The sequence below is a fragment of the Neophocaena asiaeorientalis genome, unplaced genomic scaffold (genome assembly GCF_003031525.2).
Source record: "Neophocaena asiaeorientalis asiaeorientalis breed wild unplaced genomic scaffold, Neophocaena_asiaeorientalis_V1.1 scaffold51, whole genome shotgun sequence".
Lineage (NCBI taxonomy): Eukaryota > Metazoa > Chordata > Mammalia > Artiodactyla > Phocoenidae > Neophocaena > Neophocaena asiaeorientalis.
The window spans coordinates 942,358-964,651 of record NW_020173335.1 but is presented as its reverse complement, the minus strand read 5'-3'; the positions used below and the strand labels follow the sequence as shown (position 1 = coordinate 964,651).

The following is a 22,294-nucleotide window of genomic DNA, read 5'->3' as shown; positions in this document are numbered from 1 at the left end:
CAAAAATAAATAAATAAATTAAAAAAAAAAAAACAAACAAAAAAAACACAATGAGATACCAGTCCACACCTACTAGGTCAGCTATAATAAAAAAAGATAAATAATAAGCATTAGATGTAGAGAAATTAGAACCCTCATACTAGGTCAGCTATAATAAAAAAAGTCCACACCTACTAGGTCAGCTATAATAAAAAAAGATAAATAATAAGCATTAGATGTAGAGAAATTAGAACCCTCATATACTGCTTGTGGTTATGTAAAATGGTATAGCCCCTTTAGAAAACAACCTGGCAGTGCCCCAAAAGGTTAAACATAGAGTTACCATATGACCTAGCAATTCCACTCCTAGGTATATTCCCAAGAGAAATGAAAACATGTACACAAATGTCCATAGCAGCACTGTTCATAATAGTCAAAACACTGAAACAACTCAAGTGTTTGGTTTGTGAATTATATTTCAATAAAAAAATATAAAAATAAAAATCCTTTCTACTTATAAAGAGAAAAAAGTAAATTTAAAAATCTTTAGGTTTTGAATGTTTTAATAACCAAAACTAGTTTAAGAACCATAAAATTCAAATAACACTAATCCATATTTCATAAAATATGTTCCCTGAAACACTTTTCTCCCGCAAGATGTTTCACAAACAAAAGTAAGGGTTGTGTGGTCAATTAAATTTGAGAGACTTAGCATAAAGATTCATGAAGTATATTATTTAATAAATTGTGTAAAGAAGTCCTGTAAGAAATGTATTCAGCTTTGTTTAATCCAACTTTCCCTAAGTATAATTGACCAGGGCAACTCATGTTACCAAATTCCTATTAACAATGCAAAAAAATAGTATTCCATGGCAATTAATTTGGAAAAAATTTGTCTAACCTATAAGTCTATGGCATAACACACCTTGTACTTCCATTATCCCAGCACTTAATAAACTGTAATGCAATTGTTTGTCTATTTATTTCTCTATATTCCCCACTAGAATGTAGGCTTCTTGAGAGCTGGGGCCTTACATATTTAGTTTGCCTTTGTTTCCCCAGGTCTGTAAGTATTTGTGAATGAATAAATGGACTAATAAACAAATGCATGGTAGAACAGTGACTCAATGAAGATACAACCTACTTTCTCTTCTTTTCCTAGCATAATTGCATCAACCTAGTAACTGAGGGCATGAGAGAATAATGGGGCGCTCATATGGGCAATGATAAGATGGGTAATATGCAGAGGTGGCAGGTGGAGAAGACAGCTAGTATGGTAGGTAGATTTGTTTCATTGAACAAATAAGTAAATAGAGAATACCAGGAGCCAAGTTTTTAACTGATAGAGAAGGTATTTACAAACATGGGAATGGCGAAGGCCTGAAAGAATCTGAGGTATACTGGAATTGGTGCTATCATTGTGAACTCATGGTTTTATAACATATATGCACAGATATAGAAATACTTATAAATGAATATGTGTGTGAATACATATATACACATATATACATTTGCTGTTTACTGTTTATGTTTAGCTGTTTACTGAAAATACCTAGAAGCAGCAATACCCCAGTAGCAATGAGTACTCTGAGTGCCTAATCTTGGTTTCTAAGTACTGTCCTTCACTAAGAGGAACTAATGCTTCTTGGAGAAATGACTGATTCCAGGGCCAGATCAGAGAAGTATAAGCTTTCTTGTACTTGAAATATTTTGTTATGCCAGATAGTAAAGAAATGCTCAGTGAATGATGGAATCATGTTAAAAGGACGGAAACAGAATGGATTTCTACTTTCAGTCATGTAGAGTAATTGTTACCAAACTTGCCCTCCTACCATAAAGACCTAGAAAACTCAACAAACTATATGAAATAAAGTCCTCAGACAATGGACAACAGGCAATGAAAAACTGTGATTCAGAAAAAGAAACAAACAATGTGAGCTTCATGGTTGTCCAGGCTTTCTGCCTGGAGGGCTTTGTGAATAGCAGTACAGGGAAGGGAATCCCAAGCAGAGTATGACAGTCAGCTGATCCAGGAGACAGAAATCAGAGTTTACAGAGGATTATGCAGTTGAGACATGCAAGGAAGAGTGCTAGAGGACAGAGGTTCCCCTGAGTCTGGCTGAATACCCCTAAACTATGCATGCATAAAATGAGACGCTATGAAAGAAAATTAAAATAATAAAAAATAAAAACAACAAAGAGAAAGTTAAAAAAATTTTTTTTAAGTGGAAAAAAAAGAAAAAAAAATGAGCCCCTATGAGAACAGTCAAAAAACAACTAATAGGAGGATGTGACATAGTTAGACATATATTTGGTCTCTGACCCCAGTTCTTGACACAGAGCTCCTAAATCCCTTGGAATTTCCTGGGTGATAGGAATGTCTCCTCCTTAATAAGGCAACTCTTGGCAGGATCCTGTATAACCTCAGGATGGGAGCCTTTTACCAGAAAGATCAAGCCCAGATTAGAAGCTTGGAATGTTCAGTCCATACCCTATCATCCAGGGAGGAGAGAGGGGCTGGAGGTTGAAATAATAATTGATCATGCCTATGTGATGAAGCCTCCATAAAAATCCCTAAACTATGGGGTTTGGAGAACTTCTGGTTTGATGACCACATCCACATGCCAGGAAAGTGATACCCCAAACTTCACTGGGGCAGAAACCTGTAATCAAGACACTTCTGGATCTTGCTGTATGTACCTCTTCATCTGGCTATTCATTTGTATCCTTTATAATAATATAGAATATAAAAATTATATATTCTATTCTATTCTATATTATATTCTATTATTCTATATTTATAATAATATATAATATCCTTTATAATAAACTGGTAATAGTTAAGTAAAGTGTTTCCCTGAGTTCTGTGAGCCATTATGGTGAATTACTGAACCTGAGGAAGGGATCACGGGAACCCTTAATTTGTAAACAAGTTAGTGGTTAACCTGAGGACTGGTGTCTAAAGTGAGGGGCAGTCTTGTGGGACTGAGCCCTTAACCTGTGGGATAGTGTCAGAACTGAACTGACTTGTAGGACACCCAGTTGGTGGTGTCCACAGAGAATTGGAGAAGAGCTTGGTGTGGAAAACCCACACATTTGGTGTCAAAATATTGTGAGCAAAGAAACAGTTTTCCTTTCGAGGAGTTGTAAGCTTAACAATTCTCAGAGCTCACACAAGACTGGATGATATTCTAGTTGTTGTTTTTTTATATCTTTATTGGAGTATAATTGCTTTACAATGTTGTGTTATTTTCTGCTGTACAACAAAGTGAATCAGCCATATATATACATATATCCCCATATCCCCTCCCTCTTGCGCCTCCCTCCCACCCTCTCTATCCCAACCCTCTAGGTCATCACAAAGCATCGAGCTGATCTCCCTGTGCTATGCCGCAGCTTCCTACCAGCCATCCATTTTACATTTGGTAGTGTATATATGTCAATGCTACTCTCTCACTTTGTCCCCGCTTCCCCTTCGCCCCCAGGGTCCTCAAGTCCATTCTCTACGTCTGCGTCTTTATGATATTCTAGTTTTGACAAGCCAAAATGAAGAGACCTTGTTGAACAGCTAAGGCATACAGTAGAGAGTCAAGAAGGGACATACTTCAGTGGTAGGGCTAAACTATACCTAAAAGACCTAGATCTTCTAGACCTTCCCTACAAAGCTTAAAAACAAGTCTCAAATAAATCAATCTTATTTGCAAATAATTTAACTGCCTATCAAAACTAAACTCAACACTTCTTACAGGAAGAAGACAAAATCCAAATACTCAACAACATAACATTCACAATGTCCAACATCCAATCAGTTACTAGAAATGTGGAAAAGCAAAAACACTCTGACTTAAACCAGGAAGAAAAATTTCAACAGATACAGATCCAAAAATGACAAGATAATAGAATTAGCAGATAAGAACTTTAAAACAGACATCATAAATATATTCAAGGATCTAAAAGAAAACATGAAAATGATGAGGAGAGAAATGGAAGACATTTAAAAAGCAACAACCAAAAAGATCTTCTAGAGCTAAAAAATATAATACCTGAAATGAAAATTTTCCTAAATGGAATTAGACACTGCAAATTAAAAGTTTAGACATTGATTAATGAACTTGAAGACACAGCAAGAGAAACTATCCAAACTGAAGCACAGAGAACAAAGTTTTAGTTATGCAGGATGAGTAAGTTCTAGCAATCTAACGTACAGCATGGTGACTATAGTTAAGAATACTATATTGTTTTTTTGTGTTTTTTTTGCGGTACGTGGGCCTCTCACTGTTGTGGCCTCTCCTGTTGTGGAGTACAGGCTCCGGACGCGCAGGTTCGGCAGCCATGGCTCACGGGCCCAGCCGCTCCGCGGCGTGTGGGATCCTCCCGGACCGGGGCACGAACCCGTGTCCCCTGCATCGGCAGGCGGACGCTCAACCACTGCGCCACCAGGGAAGCCCCTATACTGTATACTTGAAATTTACTAAGAAGGCTGACCTTAAGTGCTCTCACCACACACATTAAAAAAAAGGAAAAGGGAGCTATGTGAGTTGATGGGTATGTTAATTAGCTTGATTGTGATAATCATTTCACAATGTATACATATAGCAAAACATCACACTGTACACCTTAAAATCATACAATTTTTTTTGTCAATTATACCTCAGTAAAGCTGTAAAACAAAACCAACAAAAACAAACTGAAGTACAGAGAGAAAAAGGATGGGAAGAAATTAACAGAGCCTCAGTGACCTATGGGGCAATATCAAGTGGCCTTACATGCATGTTACTTAAGTCCCAGAAAGACAGCAGGAGAATATTTGAAGGAATAAGGCTGAAAACATTCCAATCTGATGGAAGCTATAATTCCACAGATTCAAGAAGTTCAATGAATTCCAAGCAGGTTAAACACCAAAATCCAACAAGACATACCATATTCAAATTGCTGGAAGCCCATGATAAAGAGAAAAATCTTAAAAACTGTCAAAGAGGGACTTCCCTGATGGCCCAGTGGTTAAGAATCCATCTTGCAATGCAGGGGACGCCAGTTCGACTCCTGTGGAACTAAGAGCCCACATGCCACGGGGTAACAAAGCCCGCACGTAGCAACTACTGAGCCTGGGCACCACAACTAGACAGAAGCCTGCGCACTACAATGAAAAGCCCACATGCCACAACTAAGACCCGATGCAGCCAAAAAATAAATAAATATTTTTAAAAAAACTGTCAAAGGGGGCTTCCCTGGTGGCGCAGTGGTTGAGAGTCCACCTGCCGATGCAGGGGACACAGGTTCGTGCCCCGGTCCGGGAGGATCCCACATGCCGCGGAGCGGCTGGGCTCATGAGCCATGGCCACTGAGCCTGCGCGTCCAGAGCCTGTGCTCCGCAACGGGAGAGGCCACAACTGTGAGAGGCCCGTGTACCGCAAAAAAAAAAAAAAAAAAAAAAAAAAAAAAACTGTCAAAGGAAGAAAAAAGACATTACATACATGGGGAAACAAGGATAAGAATGACTACTGACTTCTCATCAGAAACAATGCAAGAACTAACAACATTGTAAATCAACTATATTCCATTAAAAATTATAAAGAAAAAGAAACAATGCAAGAAGATAAGTAAACAACAATGTTAAGTGATGGGGGAAAAAAAGAACAACCTAAAATTCTATACTCAGCAAAATATCTCTCAAAAATGATGGTAGAAAAATAGTTTCAGAAAATGAAAGCTTAGAGAATCATTGCCAGCAGACCAGCACAAAAAGAAATATTAAAGGAAGTTCTTCAGGCTAAAAGAAAATGATATGAGATAGAAACTTAGTTGTACACAATGACTAGAACTAGAAATGGTAAATATATGCATAATTATGAAATATTTTCTCAATAAAATTTACTTATATATAATTGACTGTTTAAGCAAATATAACAACAACATATTGTGGGGTCTACTATATATATAGTAGTAAAATGTACAACAATAGCACAAAGGATGGAAGGGAGAAATGTAAGTATGTTTTTGTAAGTTTCTTACATTAAAAGTTTGCACTGCAACAAAGAATAGCCCCTGCTCGCTGCAACTAGAGAAAGCCCATGCACAGTAATGAAGACCCAATGCAGCCAAAAAAATAATAATAATAAATAAATAAATACATACATACATAAAAATTCTTTAAAAAAAAAGTGAAGTGGTAAATCATTAGAGAAATGCAAATCAAAACCACAATGAGGTATCACTCACACCAGTCAGAATGGCCATCATCAAAAAATCTACAAACAATAAATGCTGGAGAGGGTGTGGGGAAAAGGGAACCCTCTTGCACTGTTGGTGTGAATGTAAATTGATACAGCCACTATGGAGAACAGTATGGAGGTTCCTTAAAAATCTAAAAATAGAACTACCATACGACCCAGCAATCCCACTACTGGGCATATACCCTGAGAAAACCATAATTCAAAAAGATACATGTACCACAGTGTTCACTGCAGTACTATTTACAATGGCCATGACATGAAAGCAACCTAAATATCCATTGACAGATGAATGGATAAAGAAGATGTGGTACATATATACAATGGAATATTACTCAGCCATAAAAAGGAACAAAATGGAGTCATTTGTAGTGAGGTGGATGGACCTAGAGTCTGTCATACAGAGTGAAGTAACTCAGAAAGAGAAAAATACCATATGCTAACACATATATATGGAACCTAGAAAAATGGTACTGATGAACCTAGTGGCAGGGCAGGAATAGATACGCAGATGTAGAGAACGGACTTGTGGACACAGGGTGGGAAGGGGAAGCTGGGCCGAATTGAGAGAGTAGCACTGACACATATACACTACCAACTGTAAAATAGATAGTGGGAAGCTGCTGTATAGCACAGGGACATCAGCTTGGTGCTATGTGACGACCTAGAGGGGTGGGATGGGGAGGGTGGGAGGAAGGCTCAAGAGGGAGGGGATATATGTATACACATAGCTGATTCACTTTGTTGTACAGCAGAAGCTAACACAACACTGTAAAGCAATTATAATCCAATAAAGATGTAAAAAAAAAAAAAAGTGAACTGGTATGATATTATTTGAATGTAGATGTAATGCATTAAAATACCTATTATATATAATGCAAACCCAAAAGCAACCACTAAGAAAAAGAGTGAAGAGATATAGTTTATTGGACAAAAGAAATAAAATGGAATACTAAAACAATCACAATATAAAGACAGAAAAGGGGACTTCTCTGGTTGTCCAGTGGTTAAGACTCTGTGCTTCCACTGCAGGGGGTGTGGTTTCAATCCCTGCTTGGGGAACTAAGATCCCAACATGCCGTGTGGTGCAGCCAAAAAAAAAAAGACAGAAAAGGGGACTTCTCTGGTTGTCCAGTGGTTAAGACTCTGTGCTTCCACTGCAGGGGGTGTGGTTTCAATCCCTGCTTGGGGAACTAAGATCCCAACATGCCGTGTGGTGCAGCCAAAAAAAAAAAAGACAGAAAAGAGGAAAAAACAAGGATGGATTGTGTAATTAGAAAAACAGCAAAATAAGAGTCTAAAACCCAACTGTATCTATAATTACATTATATATAAATAGTAAAAATTCTAAGGAGCCCATTTGAAAGTCAGAGATTGTCAAATTGTAGGAAAAAACAGACCACAACTATGTATTATCTTACAAGAGATGTAGTCTTTAAAGACATAGATTTAAAGTAGAAGGAAAGAAAAAGGTATACAATGCAAATACTAATCAAAAGATAGCTTGGCTACCTTAATATCAGATAAAATAGACTACAGAGCAAAGAATACTGCCAGAGATAAAGAAAAACATTTCATGGCTATAAAAAGATCAATTCATCAAGAAGATATAATAATCAATGTATACACATTTAATAACAGAGATTCAAAATATGTGAAGCAAAACCTGACAGGGATGAAAGGAGAAACAGGCAAATCCATAATTACAGATAGAGATTTCAACACTTCTTCCTTAGTAATTGACAAAACAATTGAACAAATTAGAAAAACTAGGGAAGAGAATTCCCTGGCAGTCCAGTGGTTAGGACTCTGCACTTCCATTGCAGGGTGCATGGTTTCAATCCCTGGTCAGGGAACTAAGATCCCACAAGCCTCACCGTGTGGCCAAAAAAAAAAAAGAAAGACTAGAAAAGACCTGAATGCTAACCAACTTGACCTAACTGACATTTATAGAACACTATTCTCAACAACAGCAGAATACAAATTCTTTTCAGGTGCACGTGAAACATTTACCAAGACAGAAATCACATAAAATATGCTCTGTGATCACAGTAGAATTATATTAAACCAATAACATAAAGATATCTAGAGAATCCCCAAATATTTGGAAATTAAATAAAATACTTGTAACAACTCATTGGTCAAAGAAGAAATTACCAGGGAAATTAAAAGCTATTTTGAAGTAAATGCTAACTAAAATACAATATATCAGAATGTATGTGATGCAGTTAAAGCAGTGCTTGAAAACAATTTAGAGCTTTAAAGATTTATGTTCTAGAAAAAGAAAGGTCTAAAAATCAATCAGCTGAGTTTCTACTTTAAGAATCTAGAAAAAGAAGAGCAAATTGAACCCAAAACAAATAGAAGAAAGGAAAGAAACAGTAATAGTAACAGAAATCAATGAAATAGAAGATGGACATCAATAGAAAAAAATCAATGACACCAAAAGTTGATTCTTTGAAAAGAAAAAAAAAGAGGGAAAAAACCTATAAATAATATCATGAATGAAAGAATACACAGCACTACAGATCATTACAGACATTAAAAGAATAACAGGACACTAAACAATTGAAATCATCCAACCTACCTCTTCAAAGGAATATTTTTCTACAGTGTGAAGAGCATCTTGTGTCTCATTCCACCCTCCAATAGAATAGATGCAGTCATTGAGTGCAGCCACCCCAAGATATGCTCTTCTGGTTCCCATTGGAGGAAGTGGAGACCAACGCTTGGAAAGTGGATCATAAACTTCAAAAGAACAAAGCTCTATTCCTTCATTGCTGATGCCCCCAATCACATAAATTAAACCTGGAAATGGAATATTTTTGCTCAGATGCTATAGAAAATAGGATACAAATAATTATAAAAAGTAATAATTGTGATTTAAGTTTGCTATCTGATATTATACTTAATGCAGGGCTTACAATATTCTTTTAAGAGAGAAAATTGACTTCTGTCTAGTTTATCACAGCTCTCATTTAAGCATGTTACAAAGAATTAGGGGTATGAATTTAAAGTGGCATTGAAGGGCTTCCCTGGTGGCGCAGTGGTTGAGAGTCCTCCTGCCGATGCAGGGGACACGGGTTCGTGCCCCGGTCCGGGAAGATCCCACATGCCACGGAGTGGCTGGGCCCGTGAGCCATGGCCGCTGAGCCTGTATGTCTGGAGCCTGTGCTCTGCAACGGGAGAGGCCACAACAGTGAGAGGCCCACGTACAATAAAGTGGCATTGAATTTTCAAAGAACTTAATGATGCTATAACAAAACAATTTGTCAGACAAGGATTTCTGATCTTATTGTTTGCTTAATGATCTCAAGTTCCAGATCCACTGCTACCACATATAGGTAAAAAAGGATGGGGAGAAGGATTTGTTCCCCCTTAAAAACTGTCATACACTTAAACTGGGAATGACATGACCCTGTTGGTGACAACCTAACGGTTGCTCAGATGGACAAAATGAATTTAAATTAGAATAGTTTATGGCTAGATTAAGGTATCAGATACTGTACAGTAGACTGTAATTCACAGAGTTCCTTATTAAATTTAACTGAAAATAATGGTTCTGACAATCAACAATTATTTTTTTTGAGTATCTACTGTTGTTCCTAGAGGTCTAAAGTGAGAATTTATAAGGAATGGCATTTTTAAAAAATTTATTTATTTGGCTGCACAGGGTCTTAGTTGTGGCACACAGGATCTTTGTTGCCGCGTGTGGGATCTTTGTTGTGTCATGCGGGATCTTTAGTTTCAGCATGCAGAATCTAGTTCCCTGACCAGGGATCGATCCCATGCCCCCTGCATTGGGAGTGCAGAGTCTTAACACTGGACCACAAGGGAAGTCCCAAGGAATGGCATTTTAAGAAACATGAGCTAAATGTTAGTAAACTTGGGTTCTAGCTCCAGCTTTGCTAGTAACCAACTATGGGAAAAGACAACTCACAGCCTCCTGATCTTCAGCTTCCTCATCTAAAAATAAAGGGGTTGAAATAGAGAATCTCCAAGATGCCTCTCTAGCTCTATGATTTTAGATGGGAAGATAAAAATAATAAATAAAAAAACAATTAGAGAACACTATAATATTAAACAATAGAACATAGTCTGCACCATGTAATTTGAGTATTTAGCTGCTAGCAGAAATCTGAGAAGGTACTCAGAAGGCAGAAAGAATTTCAGCTGGGAACAGAGCATGCTGAATTGTCACATAACAATGGGCAGACTGCTTCCTACTCTACAGGTACATGTAAATCTGTTCTCCATTTCTGGACAGAGAATAAGGTTCTATTTGAGAGTGCTTATTAATTACCTCTCAGTGTATAATAGACAATTACAATTAAAATAACATCTGTATACCACTTTAGTATGTAGTACAACATTTTTCAAATCTGTGATAGCATTGTGTGTGTACTGAATCACAATGTATTCTATAAAAAAACACTGAAGAAGCCTATGACACTATGAAGATTGTTTTTGATAATCTCTCCCTACTTAGAAATATATACTAAGGCCTACAAGGGAGAGAAAATAACAATAATGGATGACAGTTCAAATGCTTATTTTGCTAATTAGGTATTTTTGCCCATCTGGAATTCTTAATTCTAGCTTTGTTTATTTTGGGGAAAAAATGATTATTTTGGCAATACAGAAATAAAGATATAAGAGGTTTAAAAATATAGGAGATTAGAAGCAGAATTTCCACACTGTTAGTGTCAATTATTCAAAACTAACAGACATAAAATATACTTTTGTGAAAATAAAGCCTCATGCTCAAACAGTTTTTTTAAGAAATATATATTCAGGAAAAATATTTTATAAAGCAATTACCTTGCATTTCACAACACCCAAAGTAGTAGCGTGACATAGCCATGTTGCCAACTACTTCCCATTTATTTTCATCGGGATCAAATCGTTCAATGGTGTTCCCTATCTCAGCTCCAACCCAACCACCTGAAACCAAACAGAAAAATATTATTTTTGGAATAAAGGAATTTTATTTATGAAAAACACCTTAGAGGGACCTCCCTGGCGGTCCAGTGGTTAAGAATCCGCCTTCTAATGCAGGGGATGCTGGTTTGATCCCTGGTCGGGGAACTAAGATCCCACATACTGCACGGCAACTAAGCTCGCGTGCTCTAGAGCCCACGCGCTATAGCTAGAGAGAAGCCCGCCGGAGTAACGGAAGAGCCCACGCACCGCGAAGAAAAGATCTCACATGCCACAGTGAAGGTTCCGCGTGCCGCAACTAAGACCCGATGTAGCCAAATAAATAAATAAATATTTAAAAAGAAAAACACCTTAGAAAACATCTAATCTGACAACTTTATATTATGGATGATTATCCTATGGACCAGAGAGGTTATCTGTCCAAGATCACATGAAAAGTTAGAATTTGATTGTAAGTAGAACTTGGGTCTTTTAACTCTCTGCCTAGGTTTCACAAGAGATCTTTTTTTTTAATATTTGGCTGTGTTGGGTCTTTGTTGCTGTGCGCTGGCTTTTTCTAGTTGCAGTGAGCAGGGTCTACTCTTCATTGCAGTGCACGGGTTTCTCATTGCAGTGGTTTCTCTTGTTGTGGAGCATGGCCTCTAGGTGCACAGGCTTCAGTAGTTGTGGCACGTGGGCTCAGTAGTTGTGGAGCACAGGCTTAGTTGCTCTGTGGCATGTGGGATCTTCCCGGACCAGGGCTTGAACCCGTGTCCCCTGCATTGGCAGGAGGGTTCTTAACCACTGTGCCACCAGGAAAGCCCTCACAAGACATTTTTTAAAAATAAAACAAAACAAAACCAAAAACTTCAATCTATTGCATAGGAAATATGGTACTTTGCAAAACAACTTTTTGAAACAACGTCTGTGTATTCAGAATGTTTATCCTAACCATGAAATTTAACTAGTCAGCTAAAATGCTCCCCTAGACATCTCATCTATATTTTATGTCCATCTCCTTCTAAGAATTCCATACTTGGCAATATCTCCCAAGTAATATAATTTTGAGAATAAGAACTTTTAAAGCTAAAAAGACACAAGTTTGTTATGGGAAGGAAGGAAAATTTCTAAAGTAAGCAGAATTTGACTAAGAATTTAAATAATATTAGATATCCTTAAATTGGAGAGTATAATTACCCAAAGCATAGATAGCCCCATAACACACACACACTCCCAAGCCACAGCGGGGGTGATTCATTGAAGCTACAGTTGTCCACTGTTTAGTAACTGGATCATAGCATTCAGTACAGTCAAAAATCATTGAATCCTTTTCACCTGAGTTAAATAAAAGAGACACATATGAGAAGATTTAGTAATACTAATAGCCTAGAACCACAATACAATATTCAGCAACATTCTGTGTTGTCAGAAATTCAATTATTATGTCTGATTTTATACTATTCTTTAAAATTTATTTGCCCACCAAGTGTTATTTTGAATCCATAGCACTGTCATTTATTAAAACCCACTTAATGAAGCAAAGTGGGCTATTATCTATTTCTAATTCTACCACCCAAACAATCCATGTAATTTTTGAGGATACAATTTGCATTTTAACACTTCTATATTTTCATAGTTTAGATAGCTGGCTCTGCTACAATTTGAGTTTTAATGCAATGCTTATCTAGCAACAAATAGAAAATGAAAAAAACATTTTTAAATACCACTTAAAATAGAATTTTAAAATATACTATACCTAGGAGTAAATCTAATCAAAGATTTATAAGAACTTTATGGATATAATTTATAAATTTTATTTAGGTAAAGTTTTAAATTAAGGAATATCTAAATAAATGAAGAGATGTATCATGTTGATGAGTTACAAGTGTCAATGTAAAGAAGATTATTCCCAAAATGATTTATAGATTTAATGAAATCCCAGTTTTTAAAAAACCCTTTCTTTTTTATTGTATTTAAATACACATAACATAAAATGTACCATGTAAACCATTTTTAAGAATACAGTTCAGAAAAAAAAAAAAGAATACAGTTCAGTGATGTTAAACACATTCATATTGTTGTACAGCCATCACAACCATCCATTCCCATAATCCTTTTCATCTTGTAAACCTGAAACTCTATACCCATTAAACAATAATTCACCATTCTCTCCTTCGCCAGCCCCTGGCAACGACCATTATACTTTCTGTCTTTTTGGTTTTGACTACTCCAAGTATCTCATATAAGTGGAATCATACATTATTATTTTTAAAAACAGATTTGATAAACTAATTCTAACTTTTATATGGAAGTATGAAAGACCTAGAATAGTCAAGCACTCCCAAAAAGAATAATAAGGAAAGAGAAAATGCCTATTAAATAAGCCTATCAGACTTAAAATAGAGCTTTAATAATTAAGATAGGAATAAACAGAGAGACCAGTAGGAAAGAAAGGAAATTCTAGAAACAGATCCACACATATATGATTACTTGGTATATGACATAGTTTGCATGACAGAGCAGTGGGGAAACAAAAACGCTGGGAATTGGTTATATATATGGGGAGAAAAATGAAACTGGTTCCTTACTAATACTATCCGTAAAAATTCAATTACAGGTGAATTACAGACATAAATGTAAATGGCAAAACTATAAAATTTTAGAAAACAATAAAGGTATATATCCTCATGACTTTCCAGTAGACAAAGGATTTCTTTAAAACGATATAAGAAATACTAACCATAAAGGGAAAAAAATAATAGAGTTGGCTACATTAAAATTAAAAACATTCATTTATCAAAAGATACCATAAAAAGAGTAAAAGATGAAGCAGAGGAGTAGGAAAATATATTTGCAGCACATATAATCTTATGAGGGCCTAGAATCCTGATGTATACGAAACTCTTACTGTGCAGAAAAGAGTCACCATAAGGCCTAAAACTGCCTATGGTTAGAAAGGCTTGCTCACAAGGTTGACCCTTACCTGGAGTCTGGGAACATGGCTAGTAAAAAGTTCCCTACACTCACATAAACTTTTCCCTAAATGATAACAGTGGCTTTTTGCAGTGGTGAAAATGTTCTGGAATTAGTGGTGATGGTTGCACAATTTTGTGAATATACTAAAAACCACTGAACTGTACACTTCAATGGTGAATTTTATGATATGTGAATTATATCTTAATTTTAAAATATAATACTTAGAATATTAACCCAGATATGAATGTATCGAAAAGGAAATAAACTATTGACTGTGATTATCTCTGGGTGGTATGATTATAGTATGGGTGATTTTTATTTTCTTTTTCATATGCTTCAGGTTTACCAAATTTTCTACAGCAAATCTGAATTACTTTGGTAAAAAACATTTATTTAAAAATTATATATTAAGTAATATGTTAAGATAGTAATGTTTATAGTATTAATAATGGCTAGTAAAGTCATAGCAGTTTTTTCTTGTTTGTTTTTTGCTGTACGCGGGCCTCTCCCGTTGCGGAGCACAGGCTCTGGACGCGAAGGCTCAGCGGCCATGGCTCATGGGCCCAGCCGCTCCGCGGCATGTGGGATCTTCCCGGACCGGGGCACTAACCCGTGTCCCCTGCATCGGCAGGCGGACTCTCAACCACTGCGCCACCAGGAAAGCCCAGTCATAGCAGTTTTGACGGGCTCCCATTTGTACTTCTGTGGTATCAGGAAAGGGGATACATATATATGGAAGTGTCGCAAAGGACACTGTGACCCTAGGTTAAACTGGAGAGAGTTCATGCAATGCAACTGCCAAAATGTACATAAAAAGAACTATTAGAGTTCTAGCCAAAGATTATATAGAGTTATAGTCTTTATACTGACAGATGGTTATTGCTCAAAACTCTAATTTCTTTGTTAGGATTTTCAGATGCACCATGACATTTATTGATTTAATAAACAGTTTTTGAGTGATGATTATGTTCCCTCCAAAAGATAAAAATCAAATATTCCCTACATCTCTCTCATTTTAAACTGACGGTATCATAGTTGGAAAACAATAATATGATTTTTGATTTACAGCTTTCAGTATTTTAGAATGACCCATAGAAATAAAGCAAAAAACTTGGCTGTAAAGGTTAGAGATGATCTACCTAGGCTGGTTGCTATAAAGACAAATTATTCAGAAGTAAATATTTATATCAAAGGTGTTAGTATTTATTTCTCTTTAGATCCCTCTCTAATAATTATTTCTCTCCCAAATTCAAATCCCCTTTTAATTTTAGTCATTAATCATTTTAGAATTTATAGTAATAGTTTCAGAAAACACAGTGATTTTAATCAAGAAATATATCCCAATGTCTAGCTGACATGGTTTTTATACATCCCACTGCCCAGATACTTGGTTAATTTAAAATGATTCATAATGCAGCTCTCAGAATTAAAAAAATTTTTATCACAAATGTTGATCTAAATTTTGGCACCACATTTTCATAAACAACTTTTCATTAAAACCAAACCTAAGTATTTGCCTTGTAATAAATTACCGTGTCCCTCTGGTGTAAAATATTCAATATCTTATGTTTCCTTTTTCTTTCATTCATTTATTCAATAAATATTTATTAAGCACAACTGTATCTGCATACACCCCATAGTATCTAGCAATATATATAAGGCATATAAGAATGCAGTCAACTTAGAGCTAGAGACTAATAAGGGAGATAAGACATTTTCATTATTACCTCCAATTGCGTAGACCATCCCTCCCAGAACTGCTACTCCCAGTCCACATCGAGCCTGATGAAGTGAAGACACAGTGGTCCAGTACTGGCTAAAGGTGTCAAAACGTTCTACACAACTGAGGGCTCTACTATCACTCCAACGACCCCCCTGCAACCGAGTATATCCACCTGAATAAAGGAAGGAAAGGAGGTACACAGCAAATCCCTTACTGCTAAATATGGAAATGGTAGTAACAAGAAAAATCTAGCCCTCTATGTCTAGACATTCAATATAACTACTGCATAGTAAGTAATAAGTGCTTTAGAGTCTGCCATATATACATCTATTATTCTTAAATGTGCCAGGTCCTGAAAGATTATGGCTTAAAATGCAATGAGGTCAACCACAATGTTCTACCACCTGGTCTTGGTTATAATCAAATGTTAGATGAAACATAAATCTAGGAACTGGTTATCTGTCTAGTTAGGCAGTTTCATTGTGACTTCTATTAATGTCTTTTTCAGTTAAATATAGTGAGTTGCGGCTTCCCTGGTGGTACAGTGGTTCAGAATCCACCTGCCAATGCAGGGGACACGGGTTGATCCCACGTGCCACAGAGCAACTAAGCCCGTGCACCACAACTACTGAGCCTGAGCTCTAGAGCCCACAAGCCACAACTACTGAGCCTACATGCCACAACTACTGAAGCCCACGCGCCTAGAGACCGGGCTCTGCAATAGGAGAAGCCATGACAATGAGAAGCCCACGCACTGCAACGAAGAGTAGCTCCCACTCACCGCAACTAAAGAAAGCCCATGCACAGCAACGAAGACCCAACACAGCCAAAAAGTAAATTAATTAATTAATAATAAAAAAAATAGTGAGTTGAAATCCTTCTTTGACTGCACATCCCATCATTAAAAAAGTTTAGCCAGCACTCAAAAATTACACATTTATATATTATAGTATATATAAAATTATACAATGACATACATACTAAAAATTATACTATACATAAAGTTTTTATATATAATAAATTATATTATGTATATAAATCTGGACAATCTGTTGACATATATATCAAATATTGATAAAGTTTAATGCTATTTTTTTTAAAAAATGGAGGGAATTCTCTGGCGGCCAGTGGTTCTGACTCGGACCTTTCACTGCTGTGGCCTGGGTTCAATCCCTGGTTGGGGAACTAAGATCCTGCAAGCTGCGCAGGGTGGCCAATAAAGTACACAACACTACACTACACTACAATAAAATAAAATAAAAATGGAAAGGTTCATACGATATTCCTATGGGTTATCCTGCATATCCACACTTTGGAGACCACTAGTTCCTATCATCCCTAATGACCATCTAAGACGCTGTGAATAGTTAAAATGTGTGAGATTTATTTTCCTATTTCTCACAAGAATTCAAATATTTAATTTTTAAAGCAGTATATCTTAGGCAGTTATTTGATAATAATTGGGTATATAAGAACCCAAAGATTTAAATCACAGAATAACAGATGTCAAATAAATAGCTATTTATTCTTAGATGTGTCCACTGTACTATATAAATACAATTTCTAAATCTGTAGCCTGTATGTGAAATTAAGTATGCCTATCTGACATACCTGCACACTCTGACATGTATGATAACAACAAAAACTTAAAAGGTTTTTATCCTGAAAATAATTTCTATTACTTTTTAAAAGGTTCTCACCTACTGCATACAGGTACTTTCTTGCTTTCTTCCGAGGTCGAACCTTAGATGTCTGCAGAAAACTAGAAAATTTGTTCTCTTTGGGAGATTTGCACACCTCACAGTACTCTTTCAAAAGTGTTTGCAATGCAACACGAAGATTAAAATCGGATATTCCTAAAGCAATGTTGAAAAAGATAATGTTTTAATCAATTTTTAAATAATATTGAAAAGACATGTTGCCATGAAAATAAAATACATTCAACAATCAAAAAATGAAAACTCATCATCAAACAATGGAGTATGTTTCCAACAATACCAAGTATTATTTTTCTCACTGCTACTAAAGAATATATACTTTCCTTAAATCAAAGATTGTTTTAAAAAACATGCTTCATTAGATCCAATTTGAAAACACATGTATGAGGATCTCTAAACAAAGATGCCAAGTAAAACAGGAGCACAATTATCTAACAAAATGAAAAAATAAAATTGCCCAAAATTCTATACTTACAACCTGCTAACAAAAGGATATAAAATTATGTCATACACTTTGAAAATGATAGTCAAAGCAAGAAACAGAAGATTCTGGTCGGATGAAGTCCATTTCCTAAAAAGACTTTGAGCATGATTGGGTAGGTTATTCTACTCAAGGGTGCTTAGCTGAAAAGATGAATTGTGAATGAATGCCAACCTGTGTCCCACTTGGCAAGCTATAAGAACAGGCCTCCGTGAAAGGGCACTATCTTCTAATTTGCACAAAAGCACCACATATGCCAGTAAGGAACTGTCTCTAATCCTTGTCTGTATGTCCAAAAAACAATATTGAGGTGAAAAGGTCAACTAACAAAATATTGAGAAGTCTCACTAGTAACGTAAGAATTTGGAGAAAGGGCAAATAGCAGATAAAAAGCAGAACTGAGAAGTCAAAGAACAAAACCATTAAAAGAAAAATCCTTTACAGGCCCATCGGTAAAGATAGGGAGGATCAACAGGGTTTGCCATTTAACAGAGCTTAGTGGTAGCCAAAATCCACAGTAGTGAGACACATCCTTGGCTGGGATAAGTAGGTCTTGAAAACAGATCAATACAGTAGTAGGATCTTACAAGAGAGACCTCAGAGCCCAGGCCCCCAAGCAAGGACCTCAGCCTTAGCAGATCTCTATTCTTTCACTACCTTATGCCTCAGGCTAGAAAGAAGTGGTGAGAACACAACACAGAGCCCTCAAATTTTACATGGGAGAAACAAAGTAGTTACACTACGGGAGAAAGGGTGTCAAAGAGAATTATCAGAGCAAGCAGGTTTGAACAGAGTTGCCCAAGTTAAGAATGAGCAATATATCATGAAAAAGCAATACAGCTATGTAACTATACCCCAGGAAAAAGAAGAGAAAGAGACTGAAGAATTCAGTCTGGAAGAAAACATTAGCCACAAACAGAAACAGACTCCCCATACACAGGATAGAATTATTTAAGAATACAGATCCTATATAAAAAAAAGAACTCAAAGGCAAAATGAGATGCATCGTGAGCTTCCCTGGTGGCGCAGTGGTTAAGAATCGCTTGCCAATGTAGGGGACACGGGTTCTAGGCCTGGTTCGGGAATATCCCACATGCCGCAGAGCAACAAAGCCCGTGCACCACAACTACTGAGCTTGCACTCTAGAGCCTGCAAGCTACAACTACTGAGCCCACGTGCCACAACTACTGAAGCCCGAGTGTCTAGAGCCTGTGCTCCACAACAAGAGAAGCCACCGTAATGAGAAGCCCATGCACCACAACAAAGAGCAGCCCCCGCTCGCCGCAACTAGAGAAAGCCCATGTGCAGCAACAAAGACCCAATGCAGCCAAAAATTAAAAAATAATAATAAAATAAAATGAGACGCATTGCTGAGGAAACAAAGTGAGAACTGAAATGACAGTAGTGCAGAGTTAATAAATTGGAAACAAGAAACTCATCAGAAAAAAATCAAATTAGCGATTTGGAGTAAAGACTTGAGAAAACTGTGAATATAGAGCAAAAGACAAAATATTTTAACATTAGAAGATGATAAATATGAAAGACAAAAAAGTTCCAGTGAAAGGATGAAGACTACCAAATGAAACATTAAAGGTTTTCAGGAATTTCATACAGGAAAAATTTCCCAAAATGAAATTAAAATTGAACCTTTAAAAGGAAAGGGTGGGGACGTCCCTGCCAGTCCAGTGGTTGGGACTCCACTGTGTGGGGACGTGGCTTTGATCCCTGGTTGGGGAGCTAGGATCCCGCAAGCCGCAAGGCTTGGCCAAAAAAAAAAGGAAAGGGTATTTGATATAGTCTAAGGAAAAATGGCAAACTTTAACACAAATCAAGAATAATGGGGCTTCCTTGGTGGCGCAGTGGTTGAGAGTCCGCCTGCCGATGTAGGGGACACGGGTTCGTGCCCCGGTCCGGGAAGATCCCACATGCCATGGAGCGGCTGGGCCCGCGAGCCATGGCCGCTGAGCCTGCGCGTCCGGAGCCTGTGCTCCGCAACGGGAGAGGCCACATCAGTGAGAGGCCCGCGTAACGCAAAAAAGGATGATTCTTTAGGCATCCAAGCAGAAACAGCAAGTCATAAAAAAAAAAAAAGAAAACCATGCCTTACAAACTTGGGGTGGGCTGGGGGAATCATCATAAATTAAGAATATTATGCCCACCCAAATTTCTGTTAAATTAAAAAGCAACAGGCAGAACTTCTCAGATGTGAGAAAAAAAAAATCAGGAAATAACAGTTATCATGAGCCTTCCTTGAAAAAAATACTTAGTGATGAAATCCAACCGACCAAATGATGAATCAAAAAAGAAAGCTCAGGGCTTCCCTGGTGGCGCAGTGGTTGACAGTCCACCTGCCGATGCAGGGGACACGGGTTCGTGCCCTGGTCCGGGAAGATCCCACATGCCGCGGAGCGGCTGGGCCCGTGAGCCATGGCCGCTGAGCCTGCGCGTCCGGAGCCTATTGGGAGAGGCCACAACAGTGAGAGGCCCGCGTACTGCAAAAAAAAAAAAAAGAAAGCTCAGGGAATTCCTTGGCGGTCCAGTGGTTAGGACTCGGTGCTTTCACTGCTGTGGCCTGGGTTCAATCTCTGGTCGAGGAACTAAGATCCCACAAGCCCTGCTGCGCTGCCAAAAAAAAAAAAAAAAGGTCAGGACTAAAAAGACTATCGTTAAAAAAACTGGTAGAGAGCATTAAATCCACTTAAATACAGAGCAAAAGCACAGAGCTAGGGGAATCATGATTGAAAAAAATCTATGTAAAGGCTGTGTAAACCTTGAGGGGGGTAGGGAGAAAAATAACAATGCTAATTACCTCATTTTTCTTAGCAGAGAGTCTAAACTTTAAAATTGAAACACAAAATGAAACTATGGTTTCACCTTTTAATGATTTTCATCTTTTGTTTTTAACTCTACAAAAACTTTTTAGAATGAATATTTCTTGGGATAAAGAAACGTTTATCTGAAATTAGTTATTACTTTAGTTTCTTTGTTGATTTTTAGTGAGATTTAAATACATTTTTGTAGTATAAATAGTATGATAGAATGATTCTTATTCTTATAAATTTTTTTTTCTATCCATCCATGCAACCATACACCCACCTATCATCCATCCTCCTATACAGAGACATCTAGAATGATGTTTAATGAATGTTAATTATAACTGGCTATTTCTGGGTGATGGACTTGGATGATTTGTTGTTTTTTTTATACTTTATTACCTAAACTTTTTATAAGAGTATGTACCATTTTTGAAAAGTAAAATCATTCTCTAAAATGCAAGAAAAATCATATGTTATCATATACTAATAATATTAAATTGCCTGAATTATTCCTGTGGTAAATACAAAAAAATATACACCAGGGGGAAAATCTACACATTTCACATAACATAATTTAACCATTTCAATTAAGTCTCTTGCTCCTTCACTGAATTTTGTGGTAGACTCTCATTATTTTTCTGTATAAATTGTCCATCTTTTCTCCAATATGATCAAAGAGATAAAGTTTCAAAAATAGTGAAACATATTAAGGTTAACTTTAAAAAAAATCATCCATTTATTTCTCCCTTGCCTCCTTGCAGTTTTACTCCAGTAAAATATCTTTAGGTGATAACTATTGGGCAGTGCAAGTCTTAAACACTGTATTACAACACTAAAAAGCTGTAGGAAGACATGTCCCAATTCTAGGGAACTTTCCTTTGCTCCTAGCAGAGGAACTTTCCTTTAGCACTCTGTATCTGCAGCACTTGGGAAAAGCCAACTCAACCATGAAAGCCTTTGTTCCACTCCTAAATTCTCACATGATACATGCAAAAATGTGTCTGGATAATTTCTCTCTTCTTGTTTTACCGTTTAAATACAGTCAGTCTTCATTTTTTGTGGATTTCTTACTTGTGACTACATCTACTCACTAAAATGGATTTGTAACCCAAATCAACATTCACAGCACTTTCCTCGTAGTTCACAGACATGCCACAGAGTGGCAAAAAATTTGAATCACCTAACATGCATGTTCCCAGGTGAGACTGAAAGAGGTGACATTCTGCCTTCTTGCTTCAGCTCTCACTATAAACAAGTGCCCTCTTCACACTCTACTTAGTGTCATGGTTTTCACATTTGTGTGCTTTTTGCTGGTTTTTTCACTGTTTAAAATAGCCCCCAAGCATACTGCTAAAGTGCTGTCTAGTGTTTGTAAGTGCAAGAAGGCTGTGATGTGCCTTATAGAGATAATGGATCAACAACATATAATATTAAATGAGGTAGTTCTGACA

General features: G+C 36.9%; 1 protein-coding gene across 4 annotated transcripts in view; it reads right to left on the bottom strand.

Moving 5' to 3' along the window:
* IPP (intracisternal A particle-promoted polypeptide) overlaps positions 1-22,294 on the bottom strand; it is a 39,512-nt gene that overhangs the window by 5,750 nt on the left and 11,468 nt on the right. For 3 of the 4 annotated variants that reach the window (XM_024746173.1, XM_024746176.1, XM_024746174.1), the window contains 5 exons: positions 17,529-17,684; positions 15,833-16,000; positions 12,327-12,464; positions 11,031-11,153; positions 8,797-9,017 (listed from right to left, as the gene is read on the bottom strand). In XM_024746173.1, coding sequence (XP_024601941.1) covers positions 8,797-9,017; positions 11,031-11,153; positions 12,327-12,464; positions 15,833-16,000; positions 17,529-17,684 — 806 coding nt within the window. The remainder of the gene's footprint in view (positions 1-8,796; positions 9,018-11,030; positions 11,154-12,326; positions 12,465-15,832; positions 16,001-17,528; positions 17,685-22,294) is intronic. The other variant, XM_024746175.1, reaches the window with a different exon arrangement.